The sequence below is a fragment of the Talpa europaea genome, assembly GCF_964194135.1.
Source record: "Talpa europaea genome assembly, chromosome: 1".
NCBI lineage: Eukaryota > Metazoa > Chordata > Mammalia > Eulipotyphla > Talpidae > Talpa > Talpa europaea.
The window spans coordinates 137,513,690-137,536,455 of record NC_140073.1 but is presented as its reverse complement, the minus strand read 5'-3'; the positions used below and the strand labels follow the sequence as shown (position 1 = coordinate 137,536,455).

The 22,766-nt window shown below is 34.9% G+C and overlaps 1 protein-coding gene across 2 annotated transcripts in view; it reads left to right on the top strand.

The window, feature by feature from the left end:
• The window catches only part of KANSL1L (KAT8 regulatory NSL complex subunit 1 like), a gene marked incomplete at both ends in the record, with an annotated part of 80,610 nt that overhangs the window by 56,823 nt on the left and 1,021 nt on the right, over positions 1-22,766 (top strand). Inside the window, 8 exons of one of the 2 annotated variants that reach the window (XM_084251995.1) lie at positions 2,312-2,474; positions 5,114-5,221; positions 13,344-13,469; positions 14,926-15,044; positions 16,139-16,263; positions 17,622-17,676; positions 18,728-18,840; positions 19,903-20,071. In XM_084251995.1, coding sequence (XP_084108121.1) covers positions 2,312-2,474; positions 5,114-5,221; positions 13,344-13,469; positions 14,926-15,044; positions 16,139-16,263; positions 17,622-17,676; positions 18,728-18,840; positions 19,903-20,071 — 978 coding nt within the window. The remainder of the gene's footprint in view (positions 1-2,311; positions 2,475-5,113; positions 5,222-13,343; positions 13,470-14,925; positions 15,045-16,138; positions 16,264-17,621; positions 17,677-18,727; positions 18,841-19,902; positions 20,072-22,766) is intronic. The other variant, XM_084251996.1, reaches the window with a different exon arrangement.

Genomic DNA, 22,766 nt, shown 5'->3' with positions numbered 1-22,766 from the left:
TCTCACCCTGCACACTTCTGGCCTATACCCTGGTTCTTGAATGCATAAATAAATAAATCTTTAAAAGAAAAAAACCCAACCTTGTAAGCATTACTCTTCCATCCCCATTGTTATGGTGACTTACCCTCAAATTGTGCTGAGCAGCAAGGAAGAAGAATGAATTTGTGACCTTCTTTAGGTCATTTTTCAGGGTTTGTACATGATTTCTCTTGATGGGCTTCTAGCTAGAATTTAGTAACATTTAGATGAAAGGAAATCTCAGAATCAGCCCAGCTGAAAGTCAGGAAATCTAGAACAGGGAGAATACAGATAGGATTTGGAGAAATGTAGCAATCTCTGCCGTAGGTGCCTGGTGGCAGGATAGGAGCAGAAGGCATCAAAGGTATTGGTATTGTTCTGTTTCCTAAAGTAGGATGGTGAGTATAGGTATTTTTAAAAAATTACTGTATTCTTTTCCTATACATTATGTATTCCCATGTATATTTGAAATGTTTTGTTATTAAAATTAAATTCAGTGGATACTTTTCAGGCTTTATTTTGTTTGAATCTTATGCACCATATGGTATTGTTGATCACACCCTCTAGACATTTGCATTTTTATTGGCAAGAATCTCCTGGTTTTTCTCTTATTTCTCCATCCATTCCTTTTCAGCCTCCTGGGCTTCACTTTCTCTGCAGGGAAAAAAAAAAGGCCTTTTCCTAGATGCCCCTCACTTGTCTCCATAATTATTTAGGATAGTTTCAAATTGGCTAATGGGTTTCCTGGATTTGGAATATTGCAAGAGAAAACAAATTATATGGTAAATATCCAGATTTTATCACCTTTTATTCATAATGTTCTAGCCATATATGGAAAAAGGAAGGTTAGCACATTTTTTTCTTTGTAATTTCAAATAAATGTTCCTTATACCTTTCTGAACATTGTAAAATAATAATTCTAGAGTGAGTCAAAAGTTCCAAAGCATCTTGTAAAGGTAAGAAACAACTGTTTCTATAAATATATACATTAAACATCATTAGAATAAATCTGGAAAATGACTCCCATTCTTAAAATCATGTATCTACATGTTATATCTTTTTATAAAACTTATCAATTTACTTCACCACTCAGAACAGACTGTATTTCCTAGCCTTCCTTGTGGCCAGGTATGACTGTCTAACCTTGGCAAATGGAATGTAAACATAAGCCATTACTTGATGTGATTTTTCTTAAACAAATGAGATAAAATTGAATTGGCCAGCATGAAGTTTTAACTGTATGTTAGATCTATGTAAGGTTCCGCAAATATAAGATTTAACATATTAGTCCCAACTTTTAAGGAGCTAATGGTCCAGAGGAAACCTAGCTGAATGCTATGTCTAAGGTACTGTGGAACAGGAAAATGCCAGAGTTAGCCTGGAAATGCAAACTCCAGAAAGTTGACAAACCTAATGCAATTTTATAAGATAAAGATATTTTAAAGGAGCATCTAAATATCTGTTACTATAAGCATTTAAAATATCAGTTACATTAAAAAAATTAAAAAACCAAAATCAGCCCTAGTGTTACGCAGGAGGTAGGGGAAGAGTAAAAGTGAACTTTATTAATTTTTAACATATTTTCTCTACTTTGATTGTTACTAATTGTGTAGCCAGAAAAAATAATTTAAAAATCTAGCATTTAATCAGAACATTTTATTGTAGCTAGCTATATCACTTGTCTGATTTAGTAAAGTGGTTTTCTTAAGATTTCCAGAGTCAAATCACAACTTAAAGACTTGTAACATACTGCTTGTTTCATACATATGTTTTTATTTTAAATTAAATTTGGTAAATGTAAACATGTAAAATACTGTTATTGCAGTGAAGATATTGTCCGACATTGGAATTTAAGGTTAAGGCAAAGACTCCAGTTTCATTCATTAGTTGTAATAGGATGCAAGAAGGAAAACAGATACACAAATCTTAATCTTAACATAGCCCCTGTTCACCATTACATACAGTTTTCTAACTAGTCTGTAACCATTTTGTTTTGACCCAGAGTTACATAAACTTATTTCTCTTTATTGTAATTTCATAAGATGGGCGAAAGACCCATTTTCATAGACATTGTTCTTCACTGTGAATGTGAAATGGAACTAATCAAATCTCATCCTATTCATGGTCTTCAATAGCTCCTCTCACTTCATGGCATTTTGAAGTTCCTTCTCCAAAGTGACTTATTAAATCAAAACTTCTTTCTAGCATCAAATACTGTTCTATAACTGTTGTCCTAAATCTGATTCAGTTTTCAAATGAAAATGAAGTCTTTAAGTTATTTTTTTCCTTGCAGACCTTGCCTTCAAAAGAAACATTTTTAAATACTACAGAGATACCCTGCCTACGATCACCTTCAACTTGGAGTCACTGTGAACACAATTCAAAGTCTCAGATATTAAAAGAACATGTATCAGAATTAGATTCTTCTTTCCATTCTGTCCTATCATTGCCATCAGGTAAGAGTCCTTATAAAAAAATCCTAAGTAACTAAATATTTTTTATGGTGAAATATAATCCTATGAATTTGGAAATTTTAATAAAATTTTATCAATTATTTCATCTGTGGATATTAGAACTAAACAGTTTTCATGGAGGAATTAATATAGTCACATGCTGAATTGTTCTATCTTTGCAAGTTGATTCTTTAATTCCTTGGAAGCCATTTTGATTTACGTTGGGAAATGACTAACTTTTAAACTTTTCAAGTTAAATTTTTAGCATTTTTATTAACATGGCTATGCTCTCAGTAAATATTATATTCTTTTTCTATTGTGTTATTTTGCATGGAGTTTTCACTGCCATATAATATTCTTCCATTTATAATCAGTGGTGAATTTATCTGAGAGAAAATTACTTAAGTAGGGCCTCCCCGGCAGTGCAGTGGTTGAGCACGGGGCTGCAAAGCTGCCCGCAGCCTCTGCAGTGCTGTTTCGATCCCCCGCCGCCGGGCTAGGGTCCCACATGGCGCGCAGACCTCTCCTGCCGCCCGCTGCTCCCCTCAGCAGTGTACTTCGTCAGTCTGCCTGTTCTGCTCCCTGCTCTGGCTCTGGTGAATTCTCTCACCCTCCCGCGCTTCTGACTGTACCCAGTGCTTGTATAAATAAATAAATCTTAAAAAAAAAAAAAAAGAAAATTACTTAAGTATAGTTAACTTTTGAACCTTGAAAAGTCTCTCTAATCTACAACTGAGTAAAGCATTTATATCCCCACATCCCTAAGGTAACCTGTTCTTGGCTTCTGTTGGCAATCTTTCCAATCTTAGCTAGATTTAGGGTAGAAAAGGAAACATTTTTTTCACTGGTTACCTCAGGATTTTCTTTTTTATGGAAGAATATCTCAAATAGGCTTTTGTTGCCTTTTCGGCTTATGTATTTAATCATCCAAGGACAGATCCTCTTTATAAATCACTATTTTTTGTAACAACTTCCTGCTCTGAATCTGTTTGGTTTTTTATTAGTATTAGAGTGTTTCTTAGCTACACCTGACAGGGATTGTTTTATTCCATCTTTTAAGAAATCTTAATAATGAATATAGCAATAATCAGCTAACATTTGGTCTTAGCATACATTGAGCTCTGAAAGCACATTATATTTTGTTTAATCCTTGCAAAAACCCCAGGATAGATACTGTTGTCCTCTTACATATGAGAAAATTGGAGCTTCTATATTGTTCAATCACTGATCCAAGATGACACAAATTCCTGGAGGCAGGATTTGATCTGAGCTAGTAAGGTAGGCTCACTTCAGGTGAGGTAGAGTCACACTTCTAACCATTAGTCTTCACTGCCCTTCTGTTTTCTTACTAGTAAATTTATTTTTCTGATGACTTAACCTAAGAGCTAAATACCCTTCATTTTAATCCTTTTATGTTTCTTTTAATAAGATTAGTGCCCTCACCTACTATTTAGGATTGTCCATTTCTTCTTGGGTTTATTTAATGCAAATTTGAATACATACTGCTTTCTAGGTACTAAGTAGGTGCTAGGAATATAAATACAAATAAAATCCCTTGAGGTTCTTGCATTCTAGTTTAACACGAAGTATAAAGTAGTAAGTATAATAGTTATGAAAATTTTTGATGAAAGCCCACAGGTCATAGTGTGAGTACTAAGGAAGGTAAATGGGTAGCACAAAGACCTTCACAAGTTACAGTACGTTTTCCACAACTCATGAAAAAATGGTAGAATAGATGATATTCTCTTTATAAATGATAATTTTTCCACACTTGAGTATGGATCTTGCCATTAAAGTACATCATTTGTGGAAGAGAGCTTTTAAAATCCATATATTTCCTGAGTCTATCCTTATTTATGTATTCATAATTTTTAAGAATTACCTTCTTTCAGTAGTAACTTTCAGGATATCTATTTATTTCCTAGGGAAACGTTTCTAATAATAAATGCTTTTGAAAGTTTTTTTTTTTTTTTTTGCATTCCTTATAGGAAAAAAACTTTAAATAAATGAGATGCACATGTACTTTATTATTTGGCTCCTCTTTTGGTTGTGAGAGTATAGAATATAAACAGTAAATTGAATGTCTCTCTGTTTCTATTTTAGAGAGCTTCTCAACAGGTTTTAATCTTTGTAAAAATAGATTCTTTTTGTGATTGCTGATTCTAAAGGAATGTGAAACTTGATGGTCTCATGAAATGCTGCATCTGAATTGTAGTGGTTTTCCCTCAAGTATTTAAAATCATGTAACGTTATCTTTTGGAAACCTCATTATTTCAAATGTGAAGTTTGTGTGGGCGGGGTGGAATAAGTCAACCAGGTTTGGCTGTGTATGATTACAGACCTTATGTGCATTTGTTTCATCTATGAATGGTATTCCTATTTATAATTTTGTTCACCTTATATACTATTTTAGTGTACAAAATTATCCAACATTAGGTTTATTTAGTACTTATAATCAGTGATCTCCAAAATCTTGCCACTGATATGCCTGGAAAGAGTGTTTTGCCATTTCTGATAATTGTTGACTTTTCAAGCTTTTGCTTATTTTTCTAAGTTTATGTGCTATTTATAGAAAGAAAGCAATCTTACTACTTTAGCCTATGAACTACTTTTTCTTGAAATACTTTACTTGATTTTTTCAGATGTGCCTCTTCATTTTCACTTTGAAACGTTATTTAAAAAGACTGAAATAAAAGGCGATCTTGCTGAAAATAAATGTGTGAGAGACTGTATCATATCTCCATCACCTGGTATGTTATTTATAAATCTTGTACTTTTTATACCTTTTACATCTTTCATATGCCTTTTACCTTTACTTTCTAAGGAAATAAAGTTAATCAAAGGAATAAATGTAAATCCTTAATTTTCTTATACTCATTTTTCACACATTACATACACAAACAATAGAAATTATACAAGAGTAAGCCTAACAAGAAATGTGTGATACTTAAGAAAATTATGAAATATTAAATAAAATTTAAATAAACATCCATGGGTGGTAGATAAATAAGGATATCAATTCTTTCTGCTAACTTATATGTTGAATGCAATGTCACTCGGTAGTTATAGAATTCGGTTAACTTAACAGAACGATTCTAAAATCTATTAGGAAGAAAAAATGAAATTATAAAGAGAATTGCTGGAAAAAGTAATTGCTGGAGAGTCTAGCCCAACCATAAGGAAACATGACAAAAACATAGGATAACTAAGTTTCTGTTTACATTAGGAAAATATTGATTGATCTGTAGGCAGACTACATAACTCATACTGTTATAAGGGAAGAACAATATTGTAGTCTTCTAGGGGTAAATATGTTTACACACTTATTTCATAGCATGCACCAGAATAAATTCTGTTCTGGTTCCAAGAATTTTAAATAAGAGACTAAAATTACAAAAGAAAATTTGAAGAATTATATGTAAGAGTTCATAAATTCTCTGAATGGGGGGTAGAGACACGGTCTATGCTTAGAAGCAATCAGCAGAAGAAAAAACATTTTTGACTATATGTGAACATCTTTTCAACATCAAAAAATTTATATAAACTAAGATAAATTATTTCTAGATGAGATAATTGTCTATCTCAAAAATTCAAGAATCAATTGAATACTTGTTAGACCTGGAGTTCTGAAAAGCAGCAAATTTTTAAATAAATTTTTAAAAATCAGTAAGTTTTATAAGTAACAATAATAACCAATTAGAACATGTAAAGAGATAAATTATCCTAGATACAGTAATAATGAATGTATAAAATATCTAGGATTAAACATAACAAGGACCTGGATATAGAAAACTTCAAAGTTACTGAGGAACAAGTGTGTGTGCACATATGGAAAGAAACATCCCACTCTTGTCAGAAAGCAGTATGACAACTTAAGATGTCAGTTTTCACCAAATTAATTAATAATGTAATTCTAATCAGAATCACAGAAGTATTCTTCTTTTGGAACCAAGTTATTCTTAAGTGTATCTCAGGGAAAATATTGATAGCCAATGAAACTTTTTGGTTCAGTAAAGGAGGAGGAGTCAAATATCAAATGTATTATAAAGCTATAAGCATTAAAATATTGTGGTACTAATGGTAGCCAGATCCAAGGAACTAAATATTAAGCCTAGAGACAGACCCAAGGGCCCATTACATGGTAAAGATCGTTATTTCCTAGCAGTGTGGAAAGAATGAATAGTCAATAAAGGATATCAAACAATTCTTATTACACATTCTTGTATAGCACTAGTTGAAAGGTTTTGTATTTGTTAATTAATCTTTACAACACCATTTTTAAAGAGGTATTATCAAGTTGTAGTTATTTTTTTTTCCTTCTGGACTAACTTTCTGAAATCACAGCTGAATACTGGTAGAACAAGGATTTAAACTCAAACAGACTAGCTCAGAGACTATGTTTTATAAACAATTAACTTCTGTGATCAGTGGCACTAAATAATGACTTTTGTAACAAAGCTAAAATAAGACCTTTACGTCATATAGCACATTAAAACAAATTTAAGATGTTTCAATGAATTAAAGAGCTAAATGTTAAAAATTATATCTTAAAAATATTAGAATAAAAACTTCATGTATTCAATGATAATGAAAATAATATAGCTAACATTTATTGAGTGCTTATGTGCCAGCCACAGTGCTAGATGTTTACTGTTCTTTTCAATTACATTAATGACTTTAAACATTATAATCATCAATTCTGTGAAGACTTTGTAGTGAAAACAGGACCCTCAAATATTTGAGGTAGCATTAAGAATAGATAAAAGGCTTTTGGGAAGTACTGTGAAAATGCAATGCAAGGCCTTTAAGCTATGTAATTTTTTAAATAAGCTCATTGGGGGAAATAATCCTATTATTTGTATGCTTGTTCACAGTAGCTATTTCCCACAGTATTAACTCTATACTCTCACCCGATAAATCCAATTTCAAGAACCTAGTCTAATCCTAAATATGAAATCACCTTTATTCACAAATATATTTGTCTTAACACTACTTTTGATCATGAAAAATTAGAAACAACTTAAAGGGCGTTAACAGGAATATAGCTAATTAACAGTAGAATATACAGTTTTAAAAATATTTTGAGGCCCCCCCAGTGGCGCAGCGGTTGAGCGCTGGGTTGCGAAGCTGCCCGCAGACTCTGCAGCGCCGGTTCGATTCCCGGCTGCTCCCTGGCCACTGGAGGAGGGTCCCACATGGAGCGCAGACCTCTCCTGCTGCCCACTGCCCCCCTCAGTAGTGTACTTCGGTCCTTCTGCCTGCTCTGCTCCCCTCTCTGGCTCTCGTGAATTCTCTCACCCTCCCGCGCTTCTGACTGTACCCAGTGCTTGTATAAATAATAAATAAATCTTTAAAAAAAATTTTTTTAAAAGTTTGTGCAAGGATAAAAACATTTATCAAAGAATATTAAATGATATAAAAGCACAAAAATGTGCATCTACATATGGTATAATTATATTGATAATCATGTAAAAATGTTTATTCTTTTATCAATCAAATGCAACAGGTGTGCCTTTCGGAGATTCTGGTTTGTACAACTCAGGATACACACACACACCTTTTTGAGCATAGAAAGTAGAGCATGGACTATTAGATATTAATGAATTATTAATTGTTAATATGAAATAATGCATGTGGTTACATAAATATCTACACAATCTTTAGTGTGTTAGATTCAAGCTGATATATAAATGAAAAGATGTGATATTTTGGACTTGTATTAACATATTTCAGCAAAAAAAGGTGGTGGGGAGAGAAATGAAACAAGATTGGCAGTAAATTTTGCCAAATTGTTTATGCTTAGAAGGAAAAGCCTAAAGAAATACAGGAAAACACAGGTGTATTCAGGTACTTTTTTTATGGTGTTATTTCTTAGAATTTAACTGAAGACTAAATTTTTTTAAAGAAAAAAAAATGATGAAATGATTACATTAAGAATGTCCATAATAGAAATATCATCATCATCATAACTGGCTCCAGCTACGGAGGAATATGCAAAATTGATATATGCTGTTAGATAAGTGAGATTAGGTGGTTACATTTCTTCAGAGTTGCCCTATTTATATGACAAAAAATACATAGCAGTGTAAATGAGTTAGCACAAAATTAATAGTAAGAGCAATATGTAATGAAACATTAGTAATGGAAAAGAGCTAGAAATGGAAGGCATTTGAAATGAATGCTGTAGCAGTATTAGTCAAATCATTGTATTCTTTTGTATCTCATTCTTTACTCCCCTGTATTTTCGCCTCCCCTATTAAATTAAGCAATAAGGTTTTGTTTTACATGAGTAGCTATCTTAAATAATCATTGACCTTTCTTTTATCTTCAGCAGTAAAACTAGAGTGCAAAATTTATTGCGCACCTACTCTGTGCCAGGCTGACTGTTAAATGCTAGATTCACAGGACATCAAAGAAATTGTTATAAGGGAAGCCACACAAACAACTATTAAAAAAACTTAATGGGCAGGTTTGTGTATATCCTAAAAAGAGGGAATGTATAGTTCTGGCTAGAGGAAAGCAGAGGAAGAATAGTTAAGGGAGATAAGAAAAGGTCAAGAAGAAACTCCAGAAAGATAGTGATGCCAATGGTAGCTTAAATACTTGGAATTTTAAGGAAGAAGAGTGAAATGTTCCAAACCATTGCCTTTCTAATGTGCACATTTTTTGGGGATGATCATTAGAATGTATATTCTTATTCCATAACTCTGGAGTCCAAGATTCTGTATTTCTAACAAAGTCACGCTGCTGGTCCATATTAAGTAACACAGAGAAATAAACACATGATTTGTAGTAGAGACATGAAACTGTAATGTGTTTAAGCATATGGTATTCTTGAAGGGTACATTGTATGTAAGTAGACAAAGGTTTGTTTGCTTTGCCAGAGCTTACTGAATTTATCTTGTACTGTCCATTAGAGTTGGTGATTATGATAGCAATGACTTTAGGGAACAAGGAAGCAGGGAATATCCAAATTCTAGTGGGATGAAGAAGATTATAAGACAACTAAAGCCAATATAAAGGGAATATTCAGGGCCTCCCCGGTGGCGCAGCGGTTGAGCGTTGGGTTGAGAAGCTGCCCGCGGCCTCTGCGGCGCTGGTTCGATCCCCAGCTGCTCCCCGGCCACCAGAGGAGGGTCCCACATGGCGCGCAGACCTCTCCTGCCGCCCGCTGCTCCCCTCAGCAGTGTACTTCAGTCCTTCTGCCTGCTCTGCTTCCTGCTCTGGCTCTGGTGAATTCTCTCACCCTCCCGCGCTTCTGACTGTACCCAGTGCATGTATAAACAAAAAACAAACAAATAAATAAATAAATAAATAAATAAAAAACATGCCTCTATTAAAAAAAAAAAACATTAAAAAAAAAAATAAAGGGAATATTCATCAAAATATTCAGCATTGAAAGGTAGTGGAACTATTAGACACAAGAAAACTTAGACCTGACAAATGCAGAACTTTCTATAAAGAACATTAGCACAATTGGAAATTGAATGTAATTTAGCTAATGGAATTAATGTCTTGATTTCAATCATTCTCACAATATGAGAATGCCCTTGTTTTTGAAAAAATACATATTGACATATTTAGACTGGAGGGTTATCATGTCAGCAGCTTGATTTCACTGGAGTTCAGAAAGATAAATGTGGTAACTTGGGGACTCTGAGTACAGGGTATATGGAAATCTTTGTACTGTTACGACTTTTCTGTAATCTTGAAATTATAAGGCTTATTATTCTTTTAGTATGAAAAACAAAAGCATAATCTATTCGAGTCAGAAACCTAAGGCTAAGTCTTCTCTACCCGTTTCCCCGTATTTAAACCTACTGTCGATGCACTTTTGTCTCAAATCTACTTCATTTCTACTTTCTCAGGCCAGCCTAATGATCCTTATTTACACTGCTGAAATAGCCAATAACTTATTTCCCTCTGAACATTATAGTCATCTTTTCAAAATGCATATCTAATTACATCATATTTGCTCCCCACCACTATTCCTTTAAAACATTTGACGGAGGAAAGTCTTAATAGAGAGCCCATAAAGCCATACCTCATATGGGGCATTCTACTTGTTCAGTGTTTTATTTCACCATGCTCCCTTACTCTGCACACTGACACATTGCTGTCCAGCTGCTGGATGTGTCCTGCTCCTTGCTGCCTTGGGCCTTTGTACATACCATTGTCTGCTCCTTGCTGTCAGCGATTTCTGTTAATATTTGAAATCTTTCACTTCACCTGGCACAGCCTTTCCTAGACCTCTACTTAGCTTTCTATTATATAGTTTTATTAACTTCTCTCAATACTTCGCTTTCCCATCACCCATTAGTTGCAGTTCTTGAGCTATCTGTAAACCACATTAAGTGTAGGGACCATGCTTTTTTTTTTCTTTTGCTCACTTTTGTGTCTCCAGGATATATAATATGTCCCCTAGCATGTAATTGGCTCTCTGTAAGTAACTGAATGAATGAAAGGAAATAAAGCTAGATGTGAGACAGTGGGTCAGGGTATTTTGGGACAGAATCTAGGAGAGGACTTGGAAAAACAACTGAAAAGACTGGGAGGATCATTATCAATAGGCTAGGCAGAGATCATGTGGGGCTGTGCTCTGAATTGTCATAATTTCCTACTGTATTTCAAGAGTCTACTGCAGTCTTACAAGACAATAAGAGGTTAAAAATAACTGTAAAGAAAATTTTAGGAAAATTCAATTAAAGGCATCACCTTTATAAAGGTTAATGTTTTTACAGTTTTATGTGCTTCAGACAAGGAGGGTGGTGAATGGCTTTTAGAAGGGTGAGTCATCTGGAATTTGCTTCAGAATACTCAAGAAATGTTTCCATTAAAACAAGAGTATTCACTATTGGAAAACCTACATGTGTCAGGCACATAAACTCGTTAAAACCTGAAACAATCCTGATAACCTCTTCTTAGAAGTGAATTGAGAATTATGCCATCTTACTTTGTTTACTATTGAACATCTTTCTCTCTATACCTTTTTGGAGGGAGTGGAGAAATGGGTGATGACACATATTGTGGGCCATCCTGGAATTCTGCTTATCGTTTCCCAAAGCTCTTTAACTATTCTGTTTTCTTTCATCTAGTTTTGCTGTGTTAGTCTGATCTTTCCTTTGAAAAATCTTTTAAACTCTTCTCCAGAAACTCTTAATAATCCTCACTGTGAAGTGCTATAAGATTGTTTTTTCATTTGCTTTGACACTATTTTAGAGTTCTTGAACTCTTGAACTCTTAATATTGAGAGAAATTTTGGTTATTTCCTCCCATTCATCTTCTGTATTTTCTCCTGATACTTCATCTTGGTTTGTCATTTTTCACTTTCATATTTTCCATTACACTGTTTGAGTTGTGGAATTCCTCTTCGAAGCGCTTAATTTCCACCTGTGTCTATTCTGTTAGTCAGTCCAGTTAGTGATTATTGTTTTTAAATACAGTTACATTTCTATTTCTGAGCTCTCCCAAGAGATCTTTTGCTTGTTCCTCTTGACAGTATTAGTTGTTTTAATCCATTAACTGTCTGAGGTGGTTCTTCCATTTGATGTTTGATTTTTCTAAATAGTGTTGGCATTTACATTTTAGATCCTTGATTGTGTACTCATCTTTGAAGTTGATAGTCACTGGTAGACTATTGTAGCACTGCTATTTACGGAACCCTTTTCATAAGGGATAGCAATTTGCAAACTGTATCTACAGGGATGGCAAGGAAGGTTTCCAAGGGGAGGAACTTGGGCATTGCCTTCTCTTGCTACCCATCCATTTCTCTGCTCAAGGCTCTCAGAAACCTTTGTTAAGACAGATAATCTTATCAGATAGCCTGGCTTGGTGTTGACATGTGTATTCCCGTGTATTCCCCCCGCCGTCAGTTCTCCAGGTAACTGCCCATTTCCCTTACTCCAGGGGTCTAGAGCACCTTTGGTGTTGATCGCATTTTTGAAGCAGTACTTTTCCATGTGCTTCTGTGTTGTTTGCTCTTCAAATTCCAATTGGTATTAAGTCCCTCACAAATTCTGTCCTATTTTTGGTTTCCTTCTTTACATGTTAATGTGGCTACCACGTATGTGCATATCCATGCTTGTGTCCTTCTGTAAAAATTTTGTGTATTGTTTTTATGGTACTTTGCCATCTTGAAATCGGTTCTAGTCACTGGTGGGAGGTCATCCTCGTTTTATCAGTAATCCAGCACTTGTAACCTGGGGTTCAAATAGATATTAGGATGAAACTAACATCTAATGACTACTTCTCAGTCAGGTATCCTTTTAATGAATACTGTAGGAAATAACGTTTAATCCCCAGTCCCAAACAGCTCTTATTATCCCTATTTTATAGACAATTGAAGCAGAAATATTAAGTGACTTAAAATTTAAAAAACCTCATTGTCTTAAAGTGTAAGAATGGAATTAGATGCTTCAAAAGTAAATAAAATCTGGTTCTTGCTCTCAAAAGGTCCAGTATACTGTGATTCTGTAGACTTATATTTGGTCCTGAATTATTTCCAGATATAAGGGTGAGCAGGAAGGATTCATATATTCACCCAGATCATATTCAGCCAAATCTTAAAGATCTGAACCAACCTTCTCTATAAAATTTTGTAAATTATAACTTTGAAACAGGTTGCCTGTCCTTTTTCATTCCCTTCAAATAATGGAGCAAATGCAGGAAGTTGAGTACTTGATGAAGATGTTTTATAGGACTCTTATTCTGGGTATTTTCAGTTAAGAGTATTCCACTTAGGTACATACATATTCATTTTATTACATATAATTTTGAACTGGCATATTAAAATTCTGTGATGTTATAAGCAGAAACAAATTAATATATTGTTTGTGTTAAGGAACTAAAACTTCACCTATCTTTCCATTTTAGTACATAATACTCTGAATCAATGGAGAAATGGATATTCTCCTACATGCAAGTCTCAAATAAGGTCAGACTCTTCTGCACAGCTGTTACAGGGACGAAAGAAAAGACATTTGAGTGAAACAGCATTAGGTAGGTTTAAATGAGGATATGAGCACTAGTACTAAAAAACTTATCTCCAAAGGACCCCTGCCTCATGGATGTTTACAATCCATAATAGTCACTAATTACAACATCCATGGTTCTATGAATATGAAAATTCTGTGGTCAGTTCAAACTTATTTGTGGACTAGGAATCCATTCACTTTATGACAATTAAGGATATCCTTCCTGTGTTTCCTGATCAGTTTTCTGCTCACCGTCCTGAACAGGACCTAGGCTCCAAGGCTGTGTTCTAAACTAAAGATAGGACAGTACAAGTTGGTATTATAAAAATTTAAGAAGGGCCTCCCTGGTGGCACAGCAGTTGAGCGCTGGGCTGCGGGGTTGCTCGCGGCCTCTGCAGCGCCGGTTCGATCCCCGGCCACCAGGTGAGGGTCCCACATGGTGCGCAGACCTCTCCTGCCGCACCCTCTGCTCCCCTCAGCAGTGTACTGCTGCAGTCTGCCTGTTCTGCTCTTCACTCTGGCTCTGGTGAGTTCTCTCACCCTCCCGCGCTTCTGACTGTACCCAGTGCTTGTATAAATAAATAAATTTTTTTTAATTTTTTTTTTAATAGAGGCATGTTTTATTTGTTTGTTTTGTTTATACATGCACTGGGTACAGTCAGAAGCGCGGGAGGGTGAGAGAATTCACCAGAGCCAGAGTGGGGAGCAGAGCAGGCAGATGGACGGAAGTACACTGCTGAGGGGAGCAGCGGGCGGCAGGAGAGGTCTGCGCGCCATGTGGGACCCGCATCTGGTGGCCGGGGAGCAGCCGGGGATTGAACCGGCGCCGCCGAGGCTGCGGGCAGCTTTGCAACCCAGCGCTCAACCGCTTCGCCACCGGGGAGGCCCCAAAATAAATCTTTTTAAAAAAATTTAAGAATATTGGGCCTCCCCGGTGGTGCAGCAGTTGAGCGCTGGGTTGCGAAACTGCGCGCGGCCTCTGCGCCGCCGGTTTGATCCCCGGCTGCTCCCTGGCCACCAGAGGAGGGTCCCACATGGCGCGCAGACCTCTCCTGCCGCCCGCTGCTCCCCTCAGCAGTGTACTTCGGTCCTTCTGCCTGCTCTGCTCCCCGCTCTGGCTCTGGTGAATTCTCTCACCCTCCCTCCCGCACTTCTGACTGTACCCAGTGCATGTATAAACAAAAACAAACAAACAAACCAGCAAACAAATAAATAAAGCATGCCTCTATTAAAAAAAAAAATAAAAAATAAATAAAAAATTTAAGAATATGTATTCTCATACATCTCAAGATGTGTAAGTGTGGCTAGACTGTAAGAGATTTTTTTCATTTCCTCATTTTTTTAATAATATTTTTGATACCATAAAAATTAAATCAACAGACCAATAAAGAATCCTGTTACTCAACTAGGAAAAACAATTCTAAAATTACTAGTTATGTATGATGTGTGACATTTAATCTTAATGGTTCTTTCTATGACAGGAGAAGGAACTAGATTTGAAGAATTTGGTTTTCAACGCACTGAACCAGGGTCCCATAGCAGTTGTACTGCTGTTAACAATGTCAGTGTTATATCACGAACCCAAAATTCATCATCACAAGTAAGTTTGTTTTGTATACTGAACTCTAAAACTGTTTTATTGGCTTGCTAATTGGTTTAAAACCAGCTGACTTGGGGAAAAAAAGCCCTTAGAGAATATTTTCTTAATCTATAACAGCCTTATTTACTAGCACATTTACAACTAGCCTACTGAGAAAAACAATAAATTTCATTCAACTTTTTTTTTACCAGAATACTTATTAATCCTTGCTCATAGCTTTTTTGTGTTAAAAACTTTAGGGGCCTCCCTGGTGGCATAGGGGTTAAGTCTCAGCCTATCAAGCTATCTGCAGCCACCACAGCACGAGTTCAATACCCAGCCAGGGAACTACCCACATGGTGCAGCAGACCTCTCCCGTCTCTGCCTGCTGCTCCCTTCCGCAGTGTATTTCAGTAGATCTGCCTATTGTGCTCCCCACTCTGTCTCTGGTGAATCCTCTCACACCCCCACACCTCTGGCCTACACCCCCACTCTTGTATGCATAATCTTAAAAAAAAAACTGAAAACTTTATTGTAATGACCTTTACTATATGTAATAGCGTATATATATTGTCATTACTACATGACATAACTAAATGAGTCACCAAGTATTTCATAACCTTTCCTAATGAAAAGTGAGTTTGTTAAATTATTGAATTAACATATAAGGTGCTTTATGGTACTTTTTTTTTCATCCCTTCATAGTCACTTTTTTTTCATTTTAAATTTTTTCTATTTTTTACATCGTTGTTCATTTTTAAACAATATTTGCTTCCCCCCACCCCCTCAGATGTAGTCCCCATAGTATTTCCTTCCCCAATGCATATGGTACTCTTTTTTGATGTTTGCATTTTAAGGTATTCATATTCTTTATGGTATTTAAAATAGGCTTGTATGTGTGTGCACATAAATGTACACTGCATATCTACCAAAAGGGATTTGTATTGGTGTACAGAAGCTAAATGTATTTGTTTTCCTTAAAATTCTATAGTCAGATTTTATAACGATTTGTAAAAATTATGTAAGTACATTGTCACAGTATCTTTATATTACTCATGAAAGTGTCATCGGGTAACTGGATACTACTGTAAAATTATGTTCATTCTATTTTGCAGAATACTGCACGGCGAAGACTGAGAAGTGAGAGCTCTTACGATATTGATAATATTGTGATTCCCATGTCATTAGTGGCCCCAGCTAAGTTAGAGAAACTCCAATATAAGGAAATACTTACTCCAAGGTATGTGTATGTACACCTTTTAATTTTTTTTCTTCTTTTTTCTTGAATATACTTAAAATTTCAGAATGAAGCTAAAATTTTAATGAAAGGAAGTGTCTCTTCTTTCCCAATTATAATCAGGGAAGGAAAATAATGAAAAAAACTTTTATATTATTCATGCTAGAAAAAGTATCATATAGTATTACAATTTTAATTCATAGTTCTAAAATAAGTTTCATAAATAAGTTCTAAAACTTATTTACCTTAGCATCTTTTTCTCATTTAGTAATGTTTAGGTGTTTATTATGTATATGCACTAAAAGTTACTTTAGGGATGTAAATTACTCAAATGGCCCCTGCCTTTAAAAGTGGAAGTTTGTACAGGTTGCAAAAAGAGGTTTAAGAAAGTTAACAGCAGGCTATTCATGCACCTGGGGAACAGAAATAAGATGATTATTGACAGGTTCAGCAATAAATAAATGCATTAAATAGAAAGATGAGTGGGTCTCTGGAGAGACCTCCATGTAAAAGGAATAGGTGGAGAGTATGTTCATATAAGGAGACCACAACAAAGGCACACAGACAAGTGTGTAAGGTTTAGCCAGAAGGTGAGGTTTTGTGTAGGGCAAAAAAGGAAATTAAAGCTAGAAAAGAAGTTAGAACCAGATCGTGGAGATCTTTGGATGCCTTGCATAGATTTGCTTCCTACAAACACAAACTTAAGATTTTTTAGCAATGAAAAGCAGTTTCTTAAGAATATTATATCTGGCAACAGGGAAAAGGAGAGAGAAGGGTATTAGAAAGATGTGATCTGGGTGACACAGTTATTTTTAAGTATTAAGAGAACACAATACTCTACAGGTAGTATAAGAATCTTTAGAGTCTATTGACATTGTCTATGTAAGGAATAAGATTTGTGGTTATGGTACCCTATAGCAACAGTGCTTTTAAATTTATAGTGGTAAATTGGAGATGGCTGGTTGAGCAAATTATTTAATGTAGAGGAATTCTGTGACCTAGTTGTTAGAACTGAAAAGAGGCCTTCACATGAACAAATTGGCAAATTCTATAAATCAGTACTCTTTTTTTTTTTTCTGAATCAGTTTATCAGCATACCACTGATAATTAAAAATTAGTACATTCTTAGGTATAACGTAGTTATGGAGAAGAGACTGTTCATGGTAACAAGCCTCGTCTTCTCTTTGTCCTTTTCTCATAATACAAATTTTTTTTTTAAATAATTAAAGTAGCTGTATTTTAATTGCTTTAAGTCCCAAGGAACTAAAATAGTACTGTATTAACCTGTGCTTAGAGAATAAAATGGTTACATTTAGGTAGATTAACAAAAGCTGTTTGAAATTGGTTTATATCTTCAACAGCTGGAGGATGGTTGTTCTTCAGCCCTTGGATGAATATAATTTAGGAGAAGAGGAGGTAAGTTGCCCTTTACTTAAAGGATAATTGCACATTATATATCATGAAGCCTGCTATATTTGATATTTAAGGAACTAAAAGGAGATATAAGCTCTTTAACTTACATTAATTTCTTTTCACTTGTGATAATTATAATTAAAATGTTTCACTTGAGGCTATTAATTTGATTTAAAAAATGTTTCTGTGCATATTTGACTGCAAAGACCATGATACAGAGAGAAAAGCAAAACTGTAACAGATTGTTTAAGTTGAAATAATTGCTGACATACTGAATTTATGTATCTACATAAAAGTCCACAAACCGACTTTGAGCTAGGGAAATCCTCATAAATTATAATTTTATAGGAAGTGGAATAACTTCACATGGGATCAGGCTACCTCAACAAATGAACTACAAAATTTTTTTTTTCAGATTTTGGAATTGTAGGAAATGGACTGTGGAGTTATTAAACTTACATTTATACAACGATTATAGGGAAAAATAGTACATGTAACCAAATTAACTCCAAAATGATAACCTATAGAAGCAGTATTATGTAGAAGACATTTAGTTGTCTGACACCCACTACTATTTTTCAATTATCAAAATTTACTTTTTGAAATCTTTTTAAATGCACTCTTCCTAAGTTCAGAATGATTCTAGCCAAGAAGCCCAAATTCTTAAAACAGTACAACCCAAGTCTTAGAAGTCTAACTAATTCATCTCTTAAAGTAATTCTCATTTATCTCAATCAGTTTTACTTTTCTTTGATGGTAATATATGTTCCTAGAATAGTATACCACACAAATGGGTATTCAGTACAAACTTCTGTATGACTAAAAAGTTAAGAATATTCTATGTAAATGTGACCTATTTGTAATCTGGGTAAGTTTGCAAACATGGCCCAACAGTAAAGTTTTTAACACCCTCTTCTTATGGATTGGAAGCACATCTCTTCTCATCTGTTCTCTTAAATTAGGAGTCTTCTTCCTGTTGTTCTCTTGGTGAGGATCTGTTCTCATATTTTCAAGTGTTTCTGATAAAAACAAAACCTTTTAATTCTAATTTCAGATAGAAGATCTTTCTGATGAAGTCTTCTCCCTAAGACATAAAAAATATGAAGAGAGAGAGCAAGCCAGGTGGTCACTATGGGAGCAAAGCAAATGGCACAGAAGGAACAGCAGGTAGGTGTTAAAATTTAAAATCATGGATTCCCTGTGAAATCAACAAAAATTTGGCATGAATGAGGGAGACTACTAAAAAAAAAACACCCAATGTCATTATTTGTGCACTAGAAGTGAAATACTACATATGCTAAGCTTACATTCAGACTGTATTTGTACGAATTAATTACATAATGTCCAAATGAGTTTCTGTATTTGACTCCACTATATTTCTCGAGGTCATTGGCAGCCTCAGTAATAGTAGATTTAAATGAGCCAATAATGTGAGAATTCTCCTTAGATAAAGTAGGTCATTTCAATGTATTTCAAAAGTAGAAGTAACACTAGGGGTTAGAATTTGGGTAATCTATTTTAACATTACCACTTTAAAAATATGTGTTTAAGAAATTCAAGAAACCTATCAATTTAAAAAGTATAGTCTAAAATAGAATATAAATTTGAAGGAAGAGTGAATAAATCCTAAAAACACAGTTAGTACTTATATTTGAGAAAATCCCGGTGCTTTATGTTTACATTTGATCATTTTTAACATAGCTAAACTCAAAAAGCAAGATCAGGTTGAAGTCTGGTATCCCTCCATATGAGGGACTACCTCTCAGTTACTATTGTTAAAATACATTTCTGTTTCGATATCAAGATATGCAGATTTATTGTAGATCCTATTCAAGAGTTATCCTAACATATATAAGATCAAATTTTCATCTTTCTCACATTCTAGAGATAACTTTCTAGAAGTTCAAATGAAAATGTGAAATGAGTCCTTTATGAACATTACATAAGACTAGTTGGGAACAGAAACACTGTTAAAGGTGAAGTAACTGTTCTTATTTTCTAAGAGAGGGGAAGCAAACCAAGTAACAAAACCAGTATTGTAATTCAGCAAAATTCAAAGTATTATTTTAGTCTTTGAGATATGAGGATAAAATCTTTAAGATCTGAAGATGATTTTTTAAGCAGAACCTAAAGGCTACAAGTTAAATTCACACAATGAAAGCCTGAATTATTCATAAAATGCCAAGACCTCAAGAAATAAACATTTTTTTTTTTTTATTTTCTTGCTAGAACTTTCAGTAAAAATGTGGAAGGACAGGACTTCCTTATGAAAGAATACCCTAACGACTTCAGTGGTGGTCAGCACTGTGCTGCTGAAAGTTCTGCTGAGCTTCCTTCAGAAAGCCATGACCTGAGTGCTCACGGCTCTCCTTCACTAAATGAAAGCCAAGAAACCAAGGTGAGTGTAATATATGTGATTAGGTAACTGCCCCTCCACTGCCTTTTAACCTTTTAAAAAACTTTTTAATAGAAATTTCTTAATTGCAAATTAAGTATTCACTATTACAAAACAAAATCAATGTGACAATTCAGTATAGAATGCCCGGTAAGAATCAGAGCATCTGAATCCCAGCACTCTATTCTGATGTAACATATCAATACCAAATTCCACCTACTCAAGTGTTTTAGCACTTAGAACCCAGTAAATTTTAGCTACAATTTCTCTTTTTATAAAAGATTTTTACTTGTCTCACCAAAGATCCAATTCTAACTCAAGGGAAATGTTTTCTAACACTGCATTCAAAAGTGCTTGCACCTGTCTTCATAAGTAGGTGTTGGAAAGGAAAAACCCATGTGAAATGGAAAGCATGGAGAACAAAGAAATAAGTTGTAGAAAACTCAAGAAGTCAATAGCTGTCTGTAATGACAATATCAAAATGGACATACTGATAACCTTTTTTATAAAAAAGCTATCTCCAAGTACTCCTATGCTGAATATGAATACCAGCAACTTCATAGCAGGCACATACCAAACATCTGAAAATACCTCAAAGTCTTTCAAAAAACCAAAGAGGAGGAAATGTTCTGAAGCTCATTTTATGATGCCAGAATCACCCCGAGACTAAAATTGGACTTGGACACCAGAAAAAAAGAAAATTCTATGAAAAGAGACGTAAAAATCCTCAAGATAATGAGCAAACTATATTCAAAACTGTAGTAAAAGGATCATACATCATGATCAAGTGGGATTCATTCCAGGGATGTAAGGGTGGTCCAGTATTCACTAAACAATCAAGATGATAGACAATAGCAACAATGGAAAAATAAAAATTATACGACAATCTCAATGCAGAAAAAACATTGGACAGAATTCAACCCTCATTTATGATAAAACCCTGAAAAAGGTGAAAATGTATTTCACTATAATAAAGCCGTACCTGAAAGCCCACAACTAATATTAATTCACAGGTGAAAACCTGAGCACATTTCTAAAAAGATCAGGAACAAGACAATGATACCCACCCTCCCTACTTTGAACACAGTATCTGAAGTCCTAGCTAGAGCAGTTGAGCAGGAAGAGAGAAATGGCATCCAAATTGTACAGAAATAAATAAAACTTACTATTTTTGGATGACATGATTTTATACATAGAAAACTCTCAAAAGTCAATAAAAATCATTAAAATTCATGAGGAAAGTTGCAGGGTACAAAAATCGTTGTTTATATATACTAAAAATGAAGTAACAGAAATTAAGAAAACAGTTCCATTACAGTTGCATCAAAAGAGAATAAAATACCTAGGAATATATTTAACCAAGGAGGTGAAAGACCTGTACACTAAAATGTGCAAGACTGAAAAAGTAAAGACACAAAGAAATGTAAAGCTATTTCATGTTCATGGGTTGGGGGAAGAATATTAAAATGTTCATACTATCCAAAGCAAAGTACAGACTCTGTGCAATCTATATCAAAATTCCAATAGCATTTTCCACAGAAATAAAATCCTAAAATTTCTATAGAACCATAAAAGATCACCAATAGCCAAAGCAATCTTAAGAAAAAACTGGAGGTAGCATGCTTCCTGACTTCAAGCTGTATTTCTAAACTACAGTAACCAAAAGAACACAGCAGTAAGGCATCATTTGATGACGTTTTGGCCAATGACAGGCCATATATACAATAGTGGTCACAACAGGCTACGCTATATAACATAGGTGTTGCACAGGCTAAGTCATTTAGACTTGTGTAATTACATTCCGTAACATTTGCACAACCATGAAATCACCTAACAAAATATTTCTCAGAACTTACCCCATTCTTAAGCAACGCATTACTTACTGTCTTTCTTACTGCCGTAAAAACAAACATAGATCCTGGAATAAAGAGCACAGACAAACCGATACATGTATAGTTAATTTATGTCAAAGGAACCAAGGATATACACTGGGGAAAGGACAGTCTCTTCCATAAATGGTGCTGAGAAAATTGGACAGCCACATACAAAAGGAGGAAACTGGACTAGTTTTTACACCATATACACACTCAAAGTAGATTAAAAACTTTGATGTAAGGAACCATAATACCTCAAACCATGAAAGTCCTGAAAGAAAACAGGCAGTAAGAGCCTTGATAACAGTCTTACTGGTATTTTGTTTGGATCTGACTCCAAAGGCAAGGGTCATAAAAACAAAAATACTAAATGGGACTACATCAAGCTAAAAAATTTCCGTTCAGCAAAGACAAAAAACAAAAAAAAAAAAAAAACACCATAAAAGCAACCTACTATATGGGAGAAGATATCTGCAAATCATATCTGATGAGGGGATAATTTCAAAAATATATAAGGTACTCAAACTCATAACAACAAAACCCAAACAATCCAACTGAAAAATGGGCAGGAAAAAAAAGCAAGCATACAGATGGCTGACAGTCACATGAAGAGATACTCAGCATTACTCATCAAAGAAATTCAAACCAGGGCCTCCCTGGTGGCGCAGCAGTTGAGTGCTGGGTTGCGAAGCTGCCCGCAGCCTCTGCAGCGCCGGTTCGATCCCCGGCTGCTCCCCAGCCACCGGAGGAGGGTCCCACATGGCATGCAGACCTCTCCTGCTGCCCACTGCTCCCCTCAGCAGTGTACTTCGGTCCTTCTGCCT